Here is a 19,413-nt window from a genome sequence, read left to right as displayed (position 1 = left end):
CTGGTGTCGAACCTGAAGCCAGTTTCCGTTTGAGTGGAATTTTGTATGAGTCCAAAGGCTTTTCTGTTATAATTCTCCGCTTGCGGAACAACAGTCTACCAGTGTCGACGTCGATAAACTGTTCCTGAGAGTCTTCGACATCAGTTCTGTCCGTGGACACTGTGCGTGGTGTGTCGATACTTTTCCGAAGTTCGAACATCTTAGGTGCCCCCGGTGGTGGCAATCCAAACCTGATCGGTGCTGGCGCCGAGTGAGTCGTGGCGGCCTCGTTCGTTTCGGGACCCGTTTTCGGTTGGAGAGTGACCCGGTCCCTGATGCGCTTCAGGGACTCCGACACCTGTTGTACCATGAATGCCGACGGCGCTTTTGATCCGGCGGGCTCTTTGGAAGCAGGCCTCGACGCGGTGTCCGGTGTCTTGCCAGTCTTCGGGGCTTCGGTCCGAAGTTTTGGATCGACGCCCTGCCGATCCGGAATTTTGGCAGTCTCAGCACTCCTCAGTGTTGACGTAGTCGGACCGACCGCCTTGACCTTGGTTGGTGGTGCTCCAACCTTCGGTGCCATAGGCCTCTGCGTCTTCTCGGGACCGAGGGCCTTTTTCTGGTTCTCGGTGCCGAGGTCCTTTTTTGGTTTCTCGGTACCGAAGGTCTTCTTCGTTTGTTCGGTTCCCATGTCCTTCTTCTGTGTCGACGGATCGGAAGGTTTCGACGCCTTCGATCCGACCTGAACCAGTTGCACTTTCGGTTTTGATTTGACCGGTGCAGGTTTTGGTTTCGATTTCACGGAATTGACTCCAGTCTTTTTTGATAATTCTGGCTCTCTTGAAATGTTCGAAGCCGGGCCTTTAGGCGGGGCTGTAGAACGATCCGACCGATCTTGGGTAAGGCCCGCAGGCGATCCCTCGACCTGAGCCTGATTAAGACTAACTGTCACGGCCTCCGCCTCGAAGGGTTGGCCTAGCTCCTCGCCTGAGCTATCTTCCTCGGCCCCAAGGGCCACATCGTCGTCTCCTAACTCGTCGACGACGTCTTCGTACTCGAGGATCTCCTCACCATCGTCGTCGTATTGGGATTCCTGCTCCGAAGCAGGGCCCGAGTCTACCTCTTTGACGCTCTCGTTTTCTTCATCCTCGGTGCCGAACATGTTAACCGGGGTAGGCGCCGATTGTTTGGCCTCCAATCTAGCCGCTCGTCTATTCCGAAGGGTCTTCTTCGACCGGAACCGGGCGCAGGCCATACACCTGGACTCATCATGATCCGGTGATAAACATTTGTTGCACACCGGATAGACATCGATGTGTGGATATTTAGCGTGACATAGAGGACATCTCTTAAAGGGAGTCCTGGATTCCATCTTCGAACGTCGATCGCAGGTCGGCCTGAAACTCGGTCCGAGAAGGGTGAATAAGTTTAAGTAACAAGTCTAAGAAGGTATCGATACCGAACGCAAACAATACCGTCGATACCTAAAGGCTGTCGGCCTTAAATAAAGTTTTCCTAACTTGAGCTAAGATAAGCACATCCGAACCCAATGGCGGAAAAAAACAATCTGAGTATGGAGAGGATGCCCATGCGCACTGTAGTCCAGGGGAGGAGCCACCTATCTCGTGATACTTCGAAGACTCTTCCAGGACAACAATGTGCAATCCTCCGGACCCAACACTAGGCGGCGATCTATGCACAGATATGAATTCAGCAGCCCACATGCCTCGAACTCAGCGATAGGTCGGTCCTATTCCTGGCATCTTCCGGTTTCCTGTGAGTCTCGTCCAAAGGGGAGGGTGGTTGGGAAGTACTTGGGATTTTTCTTATCTTTATCACCTTTAATTTGCAGCACTTAAAACACTTTTTTTAAATGTCTTTCTTTCATTCATTATTTATTATTCCTCTGTTTCTTTCAATATTTCCTTTTTCCTACTTTTCTTCCTTCCTTCTTTTCTTTTCATTTCTTTCTTTCCTTCTTTCTTTTCTTCTATCTTTCCACCATCGTTCCTTCTTTCTTTCGTTCTTTCTTGCCTTCGTTCCATCTTTCCTGCTTTCTTTCCTTCACTTCGTCCTTTGTTTTTTCTTTCCTTCTTTTTTACATATTTCCTTCTTTCTATCATGATTTCTTGCATTTTTGCTTCTTTCTTAGTTTCTTTTCTTCTTTCTTGCTTTCTTTCCTTTCTTTTGTCCTTCTATCCATATTGCATTCTTTCTTGCCTTCTTTCTTAACTTTTCTTTCTTTCTTTTCTTTCCTTCCTTCCTTCGTTTCCTTCTTTTCTACTTTGTTTCCTTCATTCCATCCTTCTTTCCTTTTTCTTGGATTTTTATCCTTCTTTCTTGCATTCTTTCTTGGTTTTATACTTTCTATCATTATTTCTGGCTGACTTCCTCCTTTTTTTCTTGCCTTTTTTCATTTCATTTCATTTCTTTCTTTCTTCTTTTTTCTTTCTTTCTTTCCTTCTGACTGTCCAACGTTTTTGATTTCTTTCCTTTTTACATTCTTCCTTCTTTCTGTCATTCTTTTTTCCTACTTTGCAGCTATTGTTCCTTCTTTCCTTCCATATTTCCTTCTTTCTTTACTTCTTTGTCTTTCTTTTTTTGTTCCTTCTGTTTTCCTTTCTTTCCTTCATTCTTTCTTTCCCAAAGGTAAGAGGCTGGCAGTGAATTGATTTTTTAGTTCTGTGTTAGCCAAGACCTTTTTCTTTTACTAAAATTATGTGTATGATGTAGTTACTTATAAGGGTTTTCAGCCACACATCATCCATTTGTCTGTGGCTGTGTCATTCACATTTTTGTCCCACCCACTCAAGCATGCATCAAGGGGCAATGCGTCAGCCCACTTCAACCATTGGCTAACTTCACTATGAGTTACGGCATTCTGTTCTTTCACAATCAGCACATCTACACACATAGTAGTTCCCTTCAGTGTCAGGGATTACTATGGTAATGTGTTAATTTTTTAGACCAAAAAACATGTTTGCCATAAGTCAATGTTTTTTTAGATTAATAATACCCCATCGGTTTCCGGAACAATAGAAGTTTGGAAAAAACTTGAAAATACAAGGTATTGCCAAAAGGCTGCAGACAACGCCAGACCTATTGGCTTTGCCAATTTTTGATTCTTTTGAGGTTGATAAAATAAGTACCAATTTTGACTGGGTATTAATAATTTTAGATGTAACGATTTTCTATGTAAATTGCTTTGACTAAAATATAATTAACCTTTTATTAATATTAAGCCATAAATGAAAGAGTAAAAATTGCACAGGGCATGCAAGGTGCCTGCTTGGGATGTTCTACCGCTCTTACAAATTAAGAGGAGATGGGGCAGGAGGTGAAACCACACAAAAGGCTAGATGGGGTACCAACCAAACCATCTAAAGTGCTGTGGGTCAAGCTGGAACGGGGATATGGTTAATTGATAACTTGTAGAGGCAAAAAAAAATTATGTCAGGAGACATGGAGTGAGAGTCTTTATAGGGGAAGTACAGCCCAAGAATGAGCTAACGACTGAAGGTGTTGGTTAATATCATATATGATTTAACAACACATAAGGACCTCTGCGCATTTCCTGTCCGTCAATTTCCTGCCTTTGCTGACATACAGGCATGCACCATTCACAATCCTCCCAGTCTTGTTTTACCATTACAGTCATAGTAGTTTTAACTTTCACTGTCTGCTCCAGTCTTTTATCAACAACATCATGAAAATCAATTTTCAAGTGTTGCCTCCAATCCCAATCCATGACAAGTCAGATATTGTCACCTCTTCCATTGAAAATGCTTTAATCCCCCAGGGGTATCTGAATAGCTCTACCATGTCCCCACACCTCCTTTTGCCAGGATGTCTATGTTACCTTTCGTGAGTATTTCCTTTCTTATTTGGGCATTTAACAAAGATACATGAACAAACTACAAATAATACAGAATGTAGCACCTCGTCTCCTAATGCGAATTCCAAAATTCAAATCAGTCTCTCGTACACTAGTTAAGCTATGCTGGCCTACTGTCAGGTGGAAGACATTCAAAGGGTACACAACAAGGAGAGCTCTTCGATCAGCTGCGTCCAGAACAGCGGTAATCCCCAAAATAAATGAAGCATTTTGGGGTGGCAGAAACTTTGTTTCTTGTACTTGTAAACTATGGAATGAATTACCTTGGCATCTAAAACCCCATTTCAATTTTACCTGTTTCAGGAAACAACTTAAAACTTGGCTCTTCTCATTCTTGTTGCCCTGTTAGTTAACAGATGAATAATTTAGCAGATGCTGGTGACAAGATGCCCTTTGGCATTCGCACACTCTACAAACAATATCAATATCTTGAGTATCGCCTTCTAGGACGTGTTTGAGCCACAGTCCCATGTGGCTACACACTCCTAGACTTCTTCCAGGCCCCCTATTCCTTCTGGAGGTATGGCTTCTAAAAGTGGATGTGAATCTTCCTGGCTCGTGTGCGCAGTTGGTAACACTATTAAAATGATGAATCAAGTTATGATTATTTTTGTACATGCCCTGACAACACTACATTTGTACCTTGGAGAATCCTCTGAAGGAAAAGAGGGGATCAGCTGCTACTCCCTAAGGTATTCTTCAATGGCACAACCGTCAGAAACTGAGGCCGTAGCCTCCTGAAGAAGGGCGCTGCCATTTTGCTTCACCCAAAGAAGATCACCCTGCCTCTGATAATGCTACCTTGTTAGCCCCTATTCTACCCTTCTGCCATCTTCGTCACTAGAGTGCAAGTGGTGCCCCTGCCAACCTTACCTGCATTTTGTTGCAGTCGGGGAAGTCCCCGGGCGAGATGTGATGCTCAAGCTGGATCTTCGCAAAGATGATGGGCAGCTTAGCAATGAGCTGCTTCTTCTTGTTGTCCTTCCCAAACACAGACGGCATCTCTTTCTTGAGGTAGCTGATGATGTGGGCATGAACCTGTGGAGGGGAGGGAAAAAAATCATTAGAAAGGAATTGTCATTTAGATTATAAATTAGTATAGGAAGACAGGCTGTCGGGCATTTCAAACCACGATGATAGGCTAATGTATATGAGAGCGCAGCACAAGAGTGAGTCACATGTCTAGCAGACTGACTTTGCCCCATTTCTGCAGCCCTTTCAGAAGCACTGGCATAATGGGGAGCATCCAATTTCTGTATAAGTAAATCTTATTCTACAGCATGGGGGCATCCCACTTAAAACCTCACCAACTGCGTCCTTACAACTTAGTGAGATATTTTTCCTTTCCAATAAATTGCTTGTGCCACTCCTACGTATTTTGCACTTACCACAGGATGAACTGCTTTCTACAGAATTTACCTCAGCTATGTCACACAGATGCACTGGGCTTCCAAACAGTATCTCACACAGCACTTGTATCTTTATAAATATCTTCTAAAAAGGGGAGGGTCTTATAGTTCAAAAGTTTGATGCAGTAAGTGTATAATACACATTTTAGGGATCACTACACAAAAAGATCCTTTCCCCCTCACCTGAAACCACACAAAACAATATATGGTACAAATGTAATAATGAGTGCCACTTAGAATCAACATATGTTGGGGTAAAGGTCCCTTGAGGGTGGAGGCCTTCTAAGACTGAAGCCTCTTGCAATGGATAGCGCTTGGGATTGATGTTTCTTGCGGAGGGTTTTCAAAGGGGTGAGGATCTGTTATGGTTGAACTTTCTTAGGACAAAGGTCTCTAAGTGGGTGTCTTGAAGTGGAGGTGTTTTGGGTGTAAGGTATCTTGGACTGGCAACCGCTTACAGTGTAGGCCTCTTGGGGAAGTGATTTCTACAGTGTTACTCTATCGGGATAGTGGTGTTTTAGATGGAGAGATCTCAAGATGGACGTCTCTTTAAAGGTAGGTCTCTAACAGTGTCTATCTCTTTGGGTTGTCTTTTGTAAAAGCTGTTGTCTTGGAGTAAATATCTCATTGCTGAAAATCTACATCTGCTATATTACAATTCCATTATATCCTATGGAACTTGTAATATGGTGAACGGAATATCCGCTACGTTTGTGACAGAGTATCCAATCTGCCAAGATTGTAATCAGGCCCTTAGTTTGGAGGTCTCCTAAGAAAAGTCTGAACTATTCGGACGTCACTTGGATTGGTAGTCTCTAAGGGGGAATGTCTCATTAGTGTTGGTCTCTAATAGTGTGAGAGCTGAGATCATGTTAATCAATCCAAGGCACGTCTTAGAGTAACTAGGATTCAAGCACGCCCTTCAAGAGCTCTTGCTCCATTATTAAAATAAGCATTAGCAAAGCCAATAGGCCCGGTGTTGGCTGCCAGCTTTTTGACTTTATCAATGTTCGTTTTGTTTTTGCACAACTTTATTGTTGGGAAACCTGCTTGCCCTCTTCAATCAAAAAAAGCATTGGCAAAAAGCAAAAATATTTTTGGGCTCAAAAAGCTCACAAAATAAACTGAGGCACTGAAGGTAACTACTTTCTGTGAGGATGTGCGTCTAATGCAGGGTGAGGTCAGCCAAGGGCTGAAGGGGGCAGACCCTGGTATTTCAGACTGTCTGAAGTCTAGGCCTCAAGGACTTGAATGACAAAGGCAAGCTCTACAATGTTGATTGTGCCCTGGGACCAAAGAATATCAGTGAGCTTGAATGGTGCAAAATGCTGGAACTCCTTCTATGGAAATTGATGTCATTGTTTGCTGCATGCCGAAATGTATTTATTCCAGCTGTTAAGCTACACACCATGCAACATCTTTGCATAGTCTTTTTAGATAGTTTACCTTAGAATCAAGGCACAATGAGAAACTAAGTTATATTTGTTTTCAATAAAGAATAGACTTTCCTATATATGTACATGGGTGAGATAGGTCGCTGCCTCCATGTAGAGATTTTAGAATTCAATTCAATTCATCCTTTGTGACTTTCTTTTACAAAGAGTAGAATATAGTGATTAGCTTTACATACTTCAGTGCGCTTTTTAGGCACATCTGTGCATATGCCATACTGATGGCATGGAGGGAGGGTTACATACTACCTCACCTGCGAAAGGAAGTGAGCCTTGCTTGAATGAGAAAGTAGCTGTACCCTACTTCCTTTAGTGATGAGATTTCCATAAAACACATCTTCACTTCAAGATAATGAAAGCTCAAGACTGCAAAGACTTTCAGCAGAGAAATGTTCAAGGGACTGAACTTCAAAGTTGAGAAGTCTGAGAAGTATTGTGCTTTGAAAGTGTTTTTTTCAATGAGAACATAGCACCAACAAAAGCATGAAAGCGTTGATCTTGTGTAGCAATTCCCTCTCATAACAGGGTGTTTCTACAGAATGGAGCAGCTGATGTGATTGAAACAGAAGGACGGATGGATGGATGGATGGATGGATGGATGGATGGATGGATGGATGGATGGATGGATGGACGGGTGGATGGATGGATGGACGGGTGGATGGATGGATGGACGGGTGGATGGATGGATGGACGGGTGGATGGATGGATGGATGGATGGATGGATGGATGGATGGACGGACGGGTGGATGGATGGACGGACGGGTGGATGGATGGATGGACGGGTGGATGGATGGATGGACGGGTGGACAGATGGATGGGTTGGTGGATGGATGGAAGGACGGGTGGATGGATGGATGGGCAGATAGGGGTCGGTGTGTGGACTGGTGAATGGAGGGATGGCTGCTTGAGGGGTGGTTGAATGGTTGGCAGTATTAGTTGATTGAATTGATGGCCTGGGTGGGTGTGTGGCTAGGTACGTCAAAGACGGTTAACTGCATCACCAATGGGTGATTGCCCAGGGTCCCCATCTTCCAAGGGGCCCCCTGAGAAGATTAACTTTATCAATATTTGACCTCTGTCTATTCTGGTTCTCTGTGCACGCCTCTCTCCCTGTCTCGGTCTACTTTTACCTCTGAATCTCTCCCAAGTGTTATTTCAAGGATTTTTGGTTCCCGATGTATGACATATTCCAACTACAGTCGAAAGTTTCTCTATAATTCAGTACTTTTTGGCTTGGGTTAGATGGAGATGGGTAATAAAAGACAAAGTTGTCTGAAGAGGGGGTCCCAAAAATAGGTATTCCCATGCCCCCAAAATCCTTAAGATGACACTGAGGTATGACAGAAAACGAAGAAAAATAATGAGTAGAAATGAAAGCAAGAGACAAAAGAGAGAGAGGACTGTGGTGCTTTTTAAGTGCACATACAGCCCGCTCTCGTGGGAAGGACGGCCTCTGGGTGATGGAAGGTAAACACAAGAGCGCCGGACAGATAAACAAACTCTAACAGGGCCTATCGCCACGTTTTGTACTTGAGCCTCGCCAGGACCGGAGGCAGAGGTAATTGGCTGCGGATGAGCGTCATAGTCTTGGAAGCTTGTACTTCGAGATGTTGGTGTAAGCACACGCGTGTTTATCCGGGCGGCTTCCTGTCCACCGTAAACCCGTGCAAATCCACCCAGGCTCAAGGAAGCAGTTAGAGGAATAAATCCCGAGGAAGGAGCCAACTTTTCACAAGCTTTATAAAGAAGAACTGTGTGTTGGAAAAAGCCATGTGCTGCTGGGCTCCGCGGTGAATTGTCTGTTCCTTCTGAAGGAAGGGTGTTGTGTTTCTGTGAGAGAAGAGCGCGCGTGCACGTGTGCACGCACTGCAGCTGCTTGCACCATCTCTGCCTCTGCTTCACTTGCGGTGTGTTTACAGTTACTCCGTTTTTGCTTGTGCTTTACTTGCTGATGGTGTTAGGAAATGTGCCATTCTGCTGCACGCTGTGTGTGTGAAGCTTGCCGTGCTATCTTTGCTGCACTCGTTCTGCATGTATGAACACAGGGAAGCTTGCAGTACTTCTTGTCTGAACGTTTTTTGTGTGGCACGAGCGCTGGTGTGATTTTCTGTTGTGAGTCAGAGAAGCTTGCATAGATACTGCATGGGCTGTACCTTTTCTCCATGTGTAGGAGGCTTGCACTGACGCTGCCTGACTGTGGCAGCACCATATAGTATGTGGGAGTAAAGTACGTTTTCAGTTTCAGTCGCTGGCTCCCGCTTGAGCTGCCTTCGGTACAAGTACAAACAAACAACCACTCAAAAATAACCTTCCCACCTCCGGCACGCCGAGGACATCACGAGTATAACAGATGCCCCGCTGGGCACAGAAGTGATATTTCTTTTAATACATTTCCTAACGTAGAGTAATTCATATTAAGAGGCTCTTCCTGGGGCGGTTCCGCTCTTTCGTTCCCAGGGAGAGGCTCTGAAGAAGGCGGCTGCTTACTCCTGAGGGAGCGATGAAGCGCCCGCAACACAAAGCCAGGAAGAGCAACTGTGATCCGACAAACTTCAAGAGTGGCAGGACGCTTTCAAGAGCTGCATCGGGATACTGGGTGACCCCTGACCCCGGAAGAGCTTGGCGACTCGAGGCGCGCACGGTGGAAATAAGCTGCGCGACTGCAGGGCTGTAAACACTTTGTCATACCTTTGGGGTGTGACTGCTTATTTTTACTGTCTTTATGCAAAAGTTGAGAGGACATATTTCTACTGTTTTAGCAAACGAGGATAATTGGTATAGGTGGCTTTTAGAAAGGAAAGTTCCAACCAGGACTTTTAGTGGGATGAAAAAAATGGGGGTTCTCTCCAAAGGGCGTGCCCGATGTAATAACGGGCGTGGCTTAAAACACATAAACTGACAATCTGTGCTTAGCATAGTGTGCCACCGACTGGTAGTTTACCTGCTTCTGTCATTGCATCCAGATATACAATATATTGCACCTACAACATCAGGACTATTGGCTATGTCAATGGTTTTTAGTTGCATAAGATAAAAAATGAAGGGTGGTACTGCTGCAGAGCTAAGATTTTTTTTCATCCTGATGGCAAAATTGTAGAGCCCAATAGGGACTTGTCTCAGCACCTGCTTTTTAGGTCTCGCCTGACCCAGCGCATGCGCTGGTCTGGCGAGACTTATTGAGAGAGCTCCAAAAAGTGCTACCAGGCCAGCCTAGAGCTACAGTGCATGTGCGCGGGCGCGCGCGCCGCTTTTACCGCGATTACTTTCACTTTCGCGGCCCCACGGCCGCTTTGATGTTTGATCGCGATCACGATCACTTTGGCGGCCGCACGGCCGCTTGGCATAGCCAACAGGTCTCGATTTTGGGAACTTATAAGTATTTAGTTATGCAACTGTTGCATGGCTAAACACTTATAAGGTCCCAAAGGCGAGACCTATTGGCTATGCCAATGCTTGTTAGAACTGCTGGTGCTCAGCACTGGCAGACCCAGCTCACTTAAAGCCCTAGTTTTGACCAATAAACACAAAGACTGGCAAAGCCAATATGCCTGGTGTTTGTTGGCTGCAGCCTTTCCGCTTTGTCAATTTTTATTTTGTCATGGTTTTGGAAAAAAAATATTTTCTGGGAAGCTGCAGGGCCCTCATCATCTTAAAAAAATAGATACAATAATTTTTTTGTAGGCCTGAAAAAACAAGCCTTGCCATATTAGTACCTGTCACTCCTCAAGAGAACTATTTTGTGTGTTGATATGCTCTTTGTGAAAGAGAAGCATGCTCACAGCGAAGTGAACCAATAGCTCAAGTCGGTGACCTGTTGCCCCATTTTGTATTTCGTAGTGGGTGGAAGAAAATTTGTATGACAGAAAGATCACACCAATGGATAAAAAGGGCTGCCTAAAAGTCCCTATAAGTATATTATGCACAGTGTGTGATCTGCAGCTCATATGCCTCGAACATATAATTTTAGTAAAATCAAAAGTTCTTGTCCAATACCATATTTATAAAATGTGGAGTTATGACAGACTTTTACTAATAGGTCCAGTCAAACGTGCCTTTGTCTCAACCTTCTACAAAACCTGAACAATTAGACAAGTAGTCAGATGAGCAACCTATTACGCAACACATGGATTATTTGGTTTTAGAGGAAGACGTTTAGAGAGGAAAAGAGATGGAATTGTCATATAATGATGTTTACTTTGTATATTTAATGGGCTAAACCTCGGCATAGACAATATTGCAACCAGCTTCACCAGCCAGGGCAATAACATCGAAATTCCAAGAGAAGGAGCCAGTGGGATGGCCCCCATGGGGAGAGAACCGACACGAGGTCACCACATCTGATCGGCTGTGCAACTTGCATGGGGATCAGATGTGGTGCCCTCGTGTCGGTTCAATATTGCAGCGCAGGCAAACCCGCAAAGGACTGAAAATCTTATCGTCCGATTTCCCTCCTCACAGCAGAGGCTAAAATTCCTGCCAAGGTATTGGCCAATAGGCTTCTCCCGTATTTGACCGTACTGGTACACCCTGACTAGTCTGGGTTCATGCCAGGACGCAATACTGCCTTAAACCTACGCCGTCTTAATGGGGTTTTGGGACGAATCGACACCATAAAGGAAGATGCCATTTTGCTGTCACTTGATGCAACAATGGCTTTTGACACTATTGAATGGGAGTTCTTATTCGCGGTTTTGGACCGGATGGGGTTTGGCCCCAAATTCATTAAATGGGTTAGACTCCTTTATTCGTAGCCGCCTGCGCGGGTGGTTGTCAATAACCATGTGTCAAAAGCGTTTCCGCTGCAACGGGGTACCAGGCAGGGATGCCCCCTGTCACCCCTTCTTTTCGCGCTGGTCCTCGAACCATTGGCGGTTTGGATCAGGGGAGATCCGATGATTAGAGGGCTGCAGTGGACTGACGACCATGAAGACCGTATTTCCGTATATGCAGACGACATCCATCCTTTACCTAGCATCACCAACGCGATCTCTCAATCAAGCTCTAAATATTTTCTGGTTATTTGGAGCCCATTCTGGATACACGATCAACTGGTCCAAGTCGCAGCTGTATGTCCTTTGGGGTGACCCACCGCGTAGCCCTAGGGGCTACAACATACCAGTGGCTTCACATGGTTTCAAATACCTCAGCATTTTTATCACCCCAGACCCGGTCATGTTTCATTAGTCTAACCTGCTCCCACCATTGACTCGCCTCCGCTCTGACGTCAAGCACTGGTATTCTCTTCCCCTTACTCTCCTGGGACGGACAGCCCTCTTTAAAGTGTTAGCGCTACAGCGCTTTCTTTACGTGTTACAGAACTCCCCCACCACGATCCCTGATGTTTACTTCACTGGGTTGGAGGCCACTGTGCGGGAGCTGCTCTGGGAGGGACTTGCCCCACGGATCGCCTTCAATAAGCTGACAATGGGTTGGTATGATGGGTGCATTGTATTGCCTGATATTAGGTTATACTATCAAGCCTCTCAATTGATCCCCATCAACAAGTGGGCACACGGCAAGCTTGATGACCCGAACTTTCATACTGACTGCTGGCTTTTGGGTAAGGGCGGTTATAAACGGGCCCTCTACACAAACCCACGCAAACTTCAACTTACTGGGCCCACGGCGCGTACAGTCAAGACCTGGCATGGGGTCAACAAGAAATGGGGTTGGCATAACAAACTCACCAAGGCCACCCCACTCCGGGAGCCCGACATGTTGGGCCAACTTAGTCAGGACCTTGGATTCGATAAGTGGGACATGATAGGGATCTCGTCAGTGGGCGACATGTGGGTGAAAGGTAAGCTAACAACATTTGAAGATATGCAGGCTAAATACCACTTAACTCGTACAGAGGCTTACAGGTACCTACAGATTAGCCACGTGATTGCTGCTGCCCTGCCTAAAGAGGGCCCTCTGGCTGCATCCATCCCGCTGGAGGAAAGACTGTTACTCGACCCCATGCCATCGAAGGCCATATCCCTCACATACAAGAAGCTTCTAAACAACCGACCTGACCCCATGACCTGATTACGCCAGTGCTGGGGGGTGGACCTGGGGGAGATCGAAGATGAGGACTGGTGTGATGCCCTGGCGTCCCCTAGGGAGGTGGCCATTCCCTTGCGCCTGCGTTTGGTACAACTGAAAATCCTACATCGCGTTTATTTTGACGCACACACACTGTTTAAAATGGTAAGACGACCTGACCCTCTGTGCCTCCCGCGCTGTAATATGCCAGGCACCTTCTTCCACATATTGTGGGAATGTCCTAAAATGCAAACATATTGGGGGAACATTACAAAGCAGATGGAGAGGGCGTGTGGAAAATCTTTGAAGGCTACCCCCCCGGCTCTGTCTACTCAACATGTGGGACGCCACGGATCTTACAAAAGCAGAACAAGCTTGGCCTTCGACTGGGTGGTCACTCGCGAAACGCAATATTGTGCAGAAATGGGGAGTAGAGACAGCCCCATGCCGGAGGGATTGGGCTACTGATATGGACAGGGGAATGATTGCCGAAAAAGACGTTTTCAAGCACAGAGGGTGCCCCAAAAAATAAATGGGATCATAAGTGGGGGAGGTGGAACAAATACAGAGGTGACTTGTGTGTATCCCCAACCATCGAGCTACGGCGAGATCGACGCCTCTTGCTGGAAGTCTCCGGATTTGAAGACACACACCCGCCTTGATGTGTGCGTCATGCTTGCTACACTGAAAGTCAACGAAAGGGAGGGGACTCTTTATAGCGAATGATTAAGTGCCCGGGTGCGGACTGCGACCTAACAGATATGTTATTCACACTTGTGTGGGGTGGCAGGGTGGTGGACTGTACTCAAATTGTACTGTATAAGTTGTATTTGCTATGTTTTAACAATAGACTCATATACCGAATTACCCAAGTAATGTACCATTTCTTTTTTCTTTTGCGTAATAAAAAATTGTTTATTAAAAAATATATATATTGCAGCGCAATTGGGCAGAGCACGGAACAAGCGAGCACGCCTATAAAGTTTTTGAAACTGTTAAGCATAGTTAAACATGGGGTATACCGGTGTGCATCTCACCACCATCGATGTACACCTCATGGGGAGAGAACATCTGTCACCAGATAGAGCTCACCAGCGGTTTGTGGGGCCAGTGACATAGCAAGGGCGCCTTAGTCCCTAATGGAGGCAATGGAAATGCTTCCCCTTGTCCTCAGTTCAGTGGTAAAAACCTAATTTGTGTGCAGTGATTCCCTCAGAGCATTGAATCCTGGTGCTTTTGCACCTGCGGCACTAATCATAGCTATTCCCTTGCATTGGGTTCCCCATAAATTAGGCAGCAGCCCTACATTTCTAATACCCACACAAAGACCAGGAAGGAGCTGGTCTAAAGTGGGTGGTATACAGGGGCGGCTCCTTCGCTAAGGCGGAGGAGCGTTGCCCCACTGCCTTTCAGCACTGTAAATAAGGAAAAATAAAATGATAACGCAAGGTTATTATTTTATTATTCCGTGCTGAGGCAGTTTTGAGGGGCGGGCCGGGCTGGGCAGCGCTTGGGGGAGGAGTGATGGCCCACTCTAAGTGCCCATGACTGTTTGGCCGGCCGTCTTGGACCAGCCAAACAGTCATGCACACTTTGCATGTTCTCCACCCAAGCTGTATTACAGCCTGGGTCGAAAACATGCTCATGCTCCCATACCCTGTCTGAGCGCCGAATCACGGTGCTCAGACCAATTACAACACTGCATTGCAGTGTTGTGATTGGCTTTGGGGAGCCTGGGTGCTTCCTGCTCCCCCTTGACCCCCTCCCCACTCCGCCCCTCTGCTGCTTCATGGGAGCAGCTGCTACTAGTGGCCCCATATTTTACCAACTTGGTATTTATGGCCAATGTTGTGAGGATTTTAGACCTGTTCTGCATGGGACACTCTTTAGGCAAATCAAATCTCACACATGCACCAAACCACTCTTGATAATGTCATAAGACTCCTGTAGGTTTACCACTGGTGCGAGCAAGCATCCGCCTGTCACTGGTGGCCCTTCTATAATGTGGTGCAAGCTTCACTCAGCAATAGGTCTCCTACTGCTAGACAGAAGCATATGGAATAAGGTCCTTTTCATATCTTGCTTTATCACTTGGCCAAATTATGAAGAGATGTAAAAACTGTTTCTTTGGGAAAAGTTGGACAGTATCTAGCTGTGCTCTCTTTGACGTCTGACGCACGCTTCTAGCAGAGACACTTTCACCATAAGTTTGCTCATTGTCCTTGAAGCGAGGCATTTGCAATGGGTGAAAGGTGGAATAGGGCAACAAAGCCTCCAATCCCCAACTGCTGGCAGGATTAGCAAGGCACAGAACATTTTCAATGTTTGGCAGCATCACTTGCCTCAATGCGTTGTCGCTTGTCTACATACTGCACCGAGATCCAGTCTGGATGTTTTAACAGTACCCACCTCCAGCACAGAAACACAAGACTCTATGGTCCCTACTCTAGGCCAGCGCAGACCCCGTTGAGTCTCTAAACAGAGAGAAGGTGTGAAAGCCTCAGACATAAATCCCTGCACTGGAAGTGCAATGCGTTAGGTCTGCAATCTCCTATCACCAGTCCACATAAACAGGGGTACCTAGTAGAAACCCCTCAAAATAATCCTCTCACTCACACACAAACCAGATGGATTGAGTGGATAGGGGAATGGCAGCACATCGCAAAATAACATACATACCTCTTGGATAAGGCACAGTGCTATTGAGGCCAATCACAAATCCAGACATGCAGATGGTACACAGCGGCAATCTATAGAAGAGCCATCATCAATCCACACACAGACTGTTCGCCCATCGGTAATTGATTGCACTGGTTTATTGTAAAGAATCACTTCCATTTTCCGTTCACAAAAAGAAACGTCTGCCGTATGCTGCCTTGCGTGCGCCCAAAAATTTCTCATGGACGCAACGTAGGACTGACATATGGCGTGTGTGAGATAGCTAAGTTGAACATGTCTCCAATGGAATTCCGTGGTCGGCCATGATAAATCGGATCAGCTCTGTGAGGCAGGGGTCCTCCTCAGTCGCGGCGCGCACAGGTAAATGCTGTGGAGCGGTGAGGTGGAACTGGGGCGGGGCGGCCTGTAGGGTAGTGGAATCTGACATATGATGGCAATGTGAAAACAAATGAATAAATAAATAAAAGCACGTACCTTGCAGTCGCCGCATCGAACACAGCGATGCAGCGAGCACAAGGTAAGTGCTTTTTATTTATTTACTTATTTAGTTTTCACATCGCTGTGATATGTTAGATTCTACTACCCTCACCCCACCCCACTCTGCCTCACCGCCCCACAGCATTTACCTGTGCAAGCCATGGCTGGTCTTCCTTTGAAATGTGTTTTCTGGTGGTGGACACCCCACACCCTGCCCAAATCTCTGTGGGCTGCCCGTGGTCCACGAAGGGGACCCTCCTAAGAGGGCGGCCGCCTTAGTGCCACATGAGGGCACACGAGACAGGTTAGTGTGTTGGACCCCCCCCCCCGAGGGGTCCGAGCGCAGCGTCACATCCGGTAGGGGGTGGATGGGGAGGAGGTATAAGGTCTCTCCCCACCCACCTGGCTGCCTCTTTGCTGCAGCTCTCGATGCCGTTTTCCTCCCTATCGCTTACCCGGCGTAAGTGCAAGGGTGAGGGGGAGAAGTGTTCTAACTTGTTATCTTGTGTTGCACGCGGAGTTACAGGGCGATCAAGAGGTTGTAAGGTACAGAGGGGCACCCTCTGCAGGAACACAATAGGGTGCAAAGGCCAAATATCCCCAGGGACGTCCTCGTGTTGTACCCTGGAGGAGCGACCGCGCCCCGTTAGTCCTACGGGCGGTTGTGGACCTGAGCAACCGGGGGTTGCCTGGAACGCTCCGCCCCTTTCTGGGGCGTGAGTAAGGGGGTGGACTGGCGGTCCACCGGTGGGAGGGCTTAGCCCCTCCCCAAAAATTGGTAAGCACCGATTGGCAACGGCCACGGTGTAATTTGGCTCATCAGGCAGGCGGCGGAGGGGTTGCCTGCCCTTGGATCGCCCGTAAGATAACCCACCATGTTGGCATATTTGTTATGAAAGTAAACCTGCCGCAATTTTCTCCACAAACAAGGTGTTGTGTGCTTTATTTCCAAATAATATTGCTGTATGCGGGATGGGGAATGTTGCTGATATTTGCACTATGCCCTGTAAATGGTCGTTTTCAATGCATTTGGAACTGGTATTACTTTTTTTCACCCACTCCTTCGGTTCCCATTCCAGGCTTTATAAGACAACATCTACTGTCAGTGGTGGATCCTCCACAATGGCAGAGGAGCGTCGCCTCACTGCCTGGCTTAGAACCAGCAAATGCAAATTAAAACAATGTTCTTGCATCGTTTTAATTTACATTTTCTGGCTCTTAGCCAGCAGTGTTGGGAGGGGCGGGGCCGAGGCTAAGGAGGGGGGAGGAGGAGTGCTACGTGCACTCCACTGCCTAACTGCGCATATGTGTTTTGGCCGGCCATCTCAGGCCAACCAAAATACACATGCACACATAGGTTTTCTCCAGCCAAGCTGCATTGAGCAGCAGAGCTGGAGAAACCCAACAGACTCCCTGGTCTGAGCAGGGCGTCTTTCCTGCCTGCTTAGACCAATCCCCGCGCTGCTCTGCAGCACGGGGATTGGATGGGAGTCATCCCAGTGGCTGCTGGGACCTCACCCATAGAAGAAGAGGAGAAGCGACACAACACTGGAGGAGGCCAGCGGCTGAAGGTAAGTTTTATTTTAATTTTATATTGTATTCCCACCACCCCCGCACGCGACTCACTACCTTTTGCTTATGGCGGCCGCCACAGTCTACTGTGACATTTTGGCTCACAAAAGATGCTCCTTCATTCACCTGTATGAGGGACCCTCATAGCTGTGCAATACCTATTCCAGTACCAGTTTTTACAAGAAAATAAATTGGTTGGGAGGAATTATACAAACTCAAACCCTCTCCCCTTAAAAATAATTCTTTGGAGGAGGCAACAATCCATGTCCTGCCTTTTGGGAGCATAACATGCTTGGAAAAGAAAGAAACACTTCCTCTCACATGTTAAGAGTTTAACAGATTTTTGAAGGAAGACAGCTACTTCAGTCCAGCCCTGTAGGACAGTATACAACAACAGAAAAAAAGCAACAGCAATGCATTTCAACACAACTATGAACATATTCACACAGTTACCTGACAGGATCTAGCCAGCCATTAGTCTTATTTAAACTTCCCTGCAACTATATAATATGACTCACCACTGAACAGTACAAAACAAAACCATTCTCAATTGATGACCTTATGACGTCCAAAAATGTAAGGCCTGTACATAAACATGGCAGTAAGTGCTACACAAATGGACATAACTTGACAGCTTATATGAAATTGATTGGAGAAAACAATGACTCCAGCCATCCTCTGGTAGAGAATAATATTTAGTGTGTAGAAGATGAAGACTGCAGCCTATCTGGCGTTGAAGCTGTGGGTTTGTTAGATGTCAGTGGTCCGGGTTTTATTTATTTATTTATAATGTTTTATATAGCGCGAACATGAGCCTTGAAGGTATCAGAGCGCTTTACAATAATTAAGGCGACAAGTATAGAAATAACAACCTCATCCAGGAGGGATAGGGTATGGGGGAATCCCCTATTGAACTGTAAGTGTTATGTGAGAGACATCCTTGCCTGGATTTGGGTGAAGGAGTGGGACCATCGCATAGAATCTCAAGGTGAGTAGCTCTGTGCCCCATAGCGTACATTTTAGGGACATTCCTCCACTCCTGGGCTGATCTCTACCTGGTACGTTTTGTGCTGCTCTGACAAGGTCTGGTGGCTCAGTGAACTAATGCGTCCACTGCAGGGGCCTGTGTTCGACCTCATGGTCACAGGTTCAAATCCTGGTGGGTCCACTCAGCCTTTCATCCATCTGAGGTCGATAAAATGAGTACCATTGAGATGAATAACAAGAAACATCTGTTATTCAGCACCAAGATACCCAAGGGTGAACATGCGCTTTACAAATACACGTCATGTTATGTGGCTCACCTCCTGATAGACCATCGAATAGCACTGCCCAGAAGGAGAGATTATCCCAAAAATGTCACGCAAGCTTCACACCCAAGGCCACGGGAAATAGTAGCCTGATAGTTCCAATGTCTTCGTAGTTCCTAACAGGTGTGTAACTTGAGTGATAACCTAGCTGTCAAAAATAGTGCCGAGAAGTGAGGTTTCTCGACACTCAGCATCCACTCAATGTGTGGTGGTGTCCACACATATATACCAGAGACTGACCATTTAACTTGTAGGGGCTGCACACGGGTATTAGTCACGATAACTCTGCGCCTTAAAAGTGACTGATTGCAAACACCTGTGCGTGAGGATCTGGTCACACAATGCACCAGAGTCTGTGACACCACCCTAGAGATGGTAGTGCGCCCAGACAGTCTATCTTTCTCTCGCCCGCCCCCTAACACAAAGGGGTGAGGTGGTGCGGAGATACACCTGTGGCCAGTTTACATCACTCAATCACTGGAGCCAAATAATTGAAACTATGAATCCCAACTTGAAAACCAACGTAATTTTTATAGCCCACGATTGGAGCATCCACATATCACATCTGTCTGGTGAAACCCACGAGAGGCCATATTAAATCTGCAGAAAACTTA

At 46.4% G+C, this 19,413-nt stretch overlaps 1 protein-coding gene across 1 annotated transcript in view; it reads right to left on the bottom strand.

The window, feature by feature from the left end:
• EHD2 (EH domain containing 2) overlaps nucleotides 1-19,413 on the bottom strand; it is a 187,457-nt gene that overhangs the window by 17,955 nt on the left and 150,089 nt on the right. The window contains exon 4 of the mRNA XM_085625270.1: nucleotides 4,748-4,912. Coding sequence (XP_085481396.1) covers nucleotides 4,748-4,912 — 165 coding nt within the window. The remainder of the gene's footprint in view (nucleotides 1-4,747; nucleotides 4,913-19,413) is intronic.

The sequence above is a fragment of the Triturus cristatus genome, chromosome 9 (genome assembly GCF_964204655.1).
Source record: "Triturus cristatus chromosome 9, aTriCri1.1, whole genome shotgun sequence".
Lineage (NCBI taxonomy): Eukaryota > Metazoa > Chordata > Amphibia > Caudata > Salamandridae > Triturus > Triturus cristatus.
This window is presented reverse-complemented; position numbering and strand designations above follow the sequence as displayed.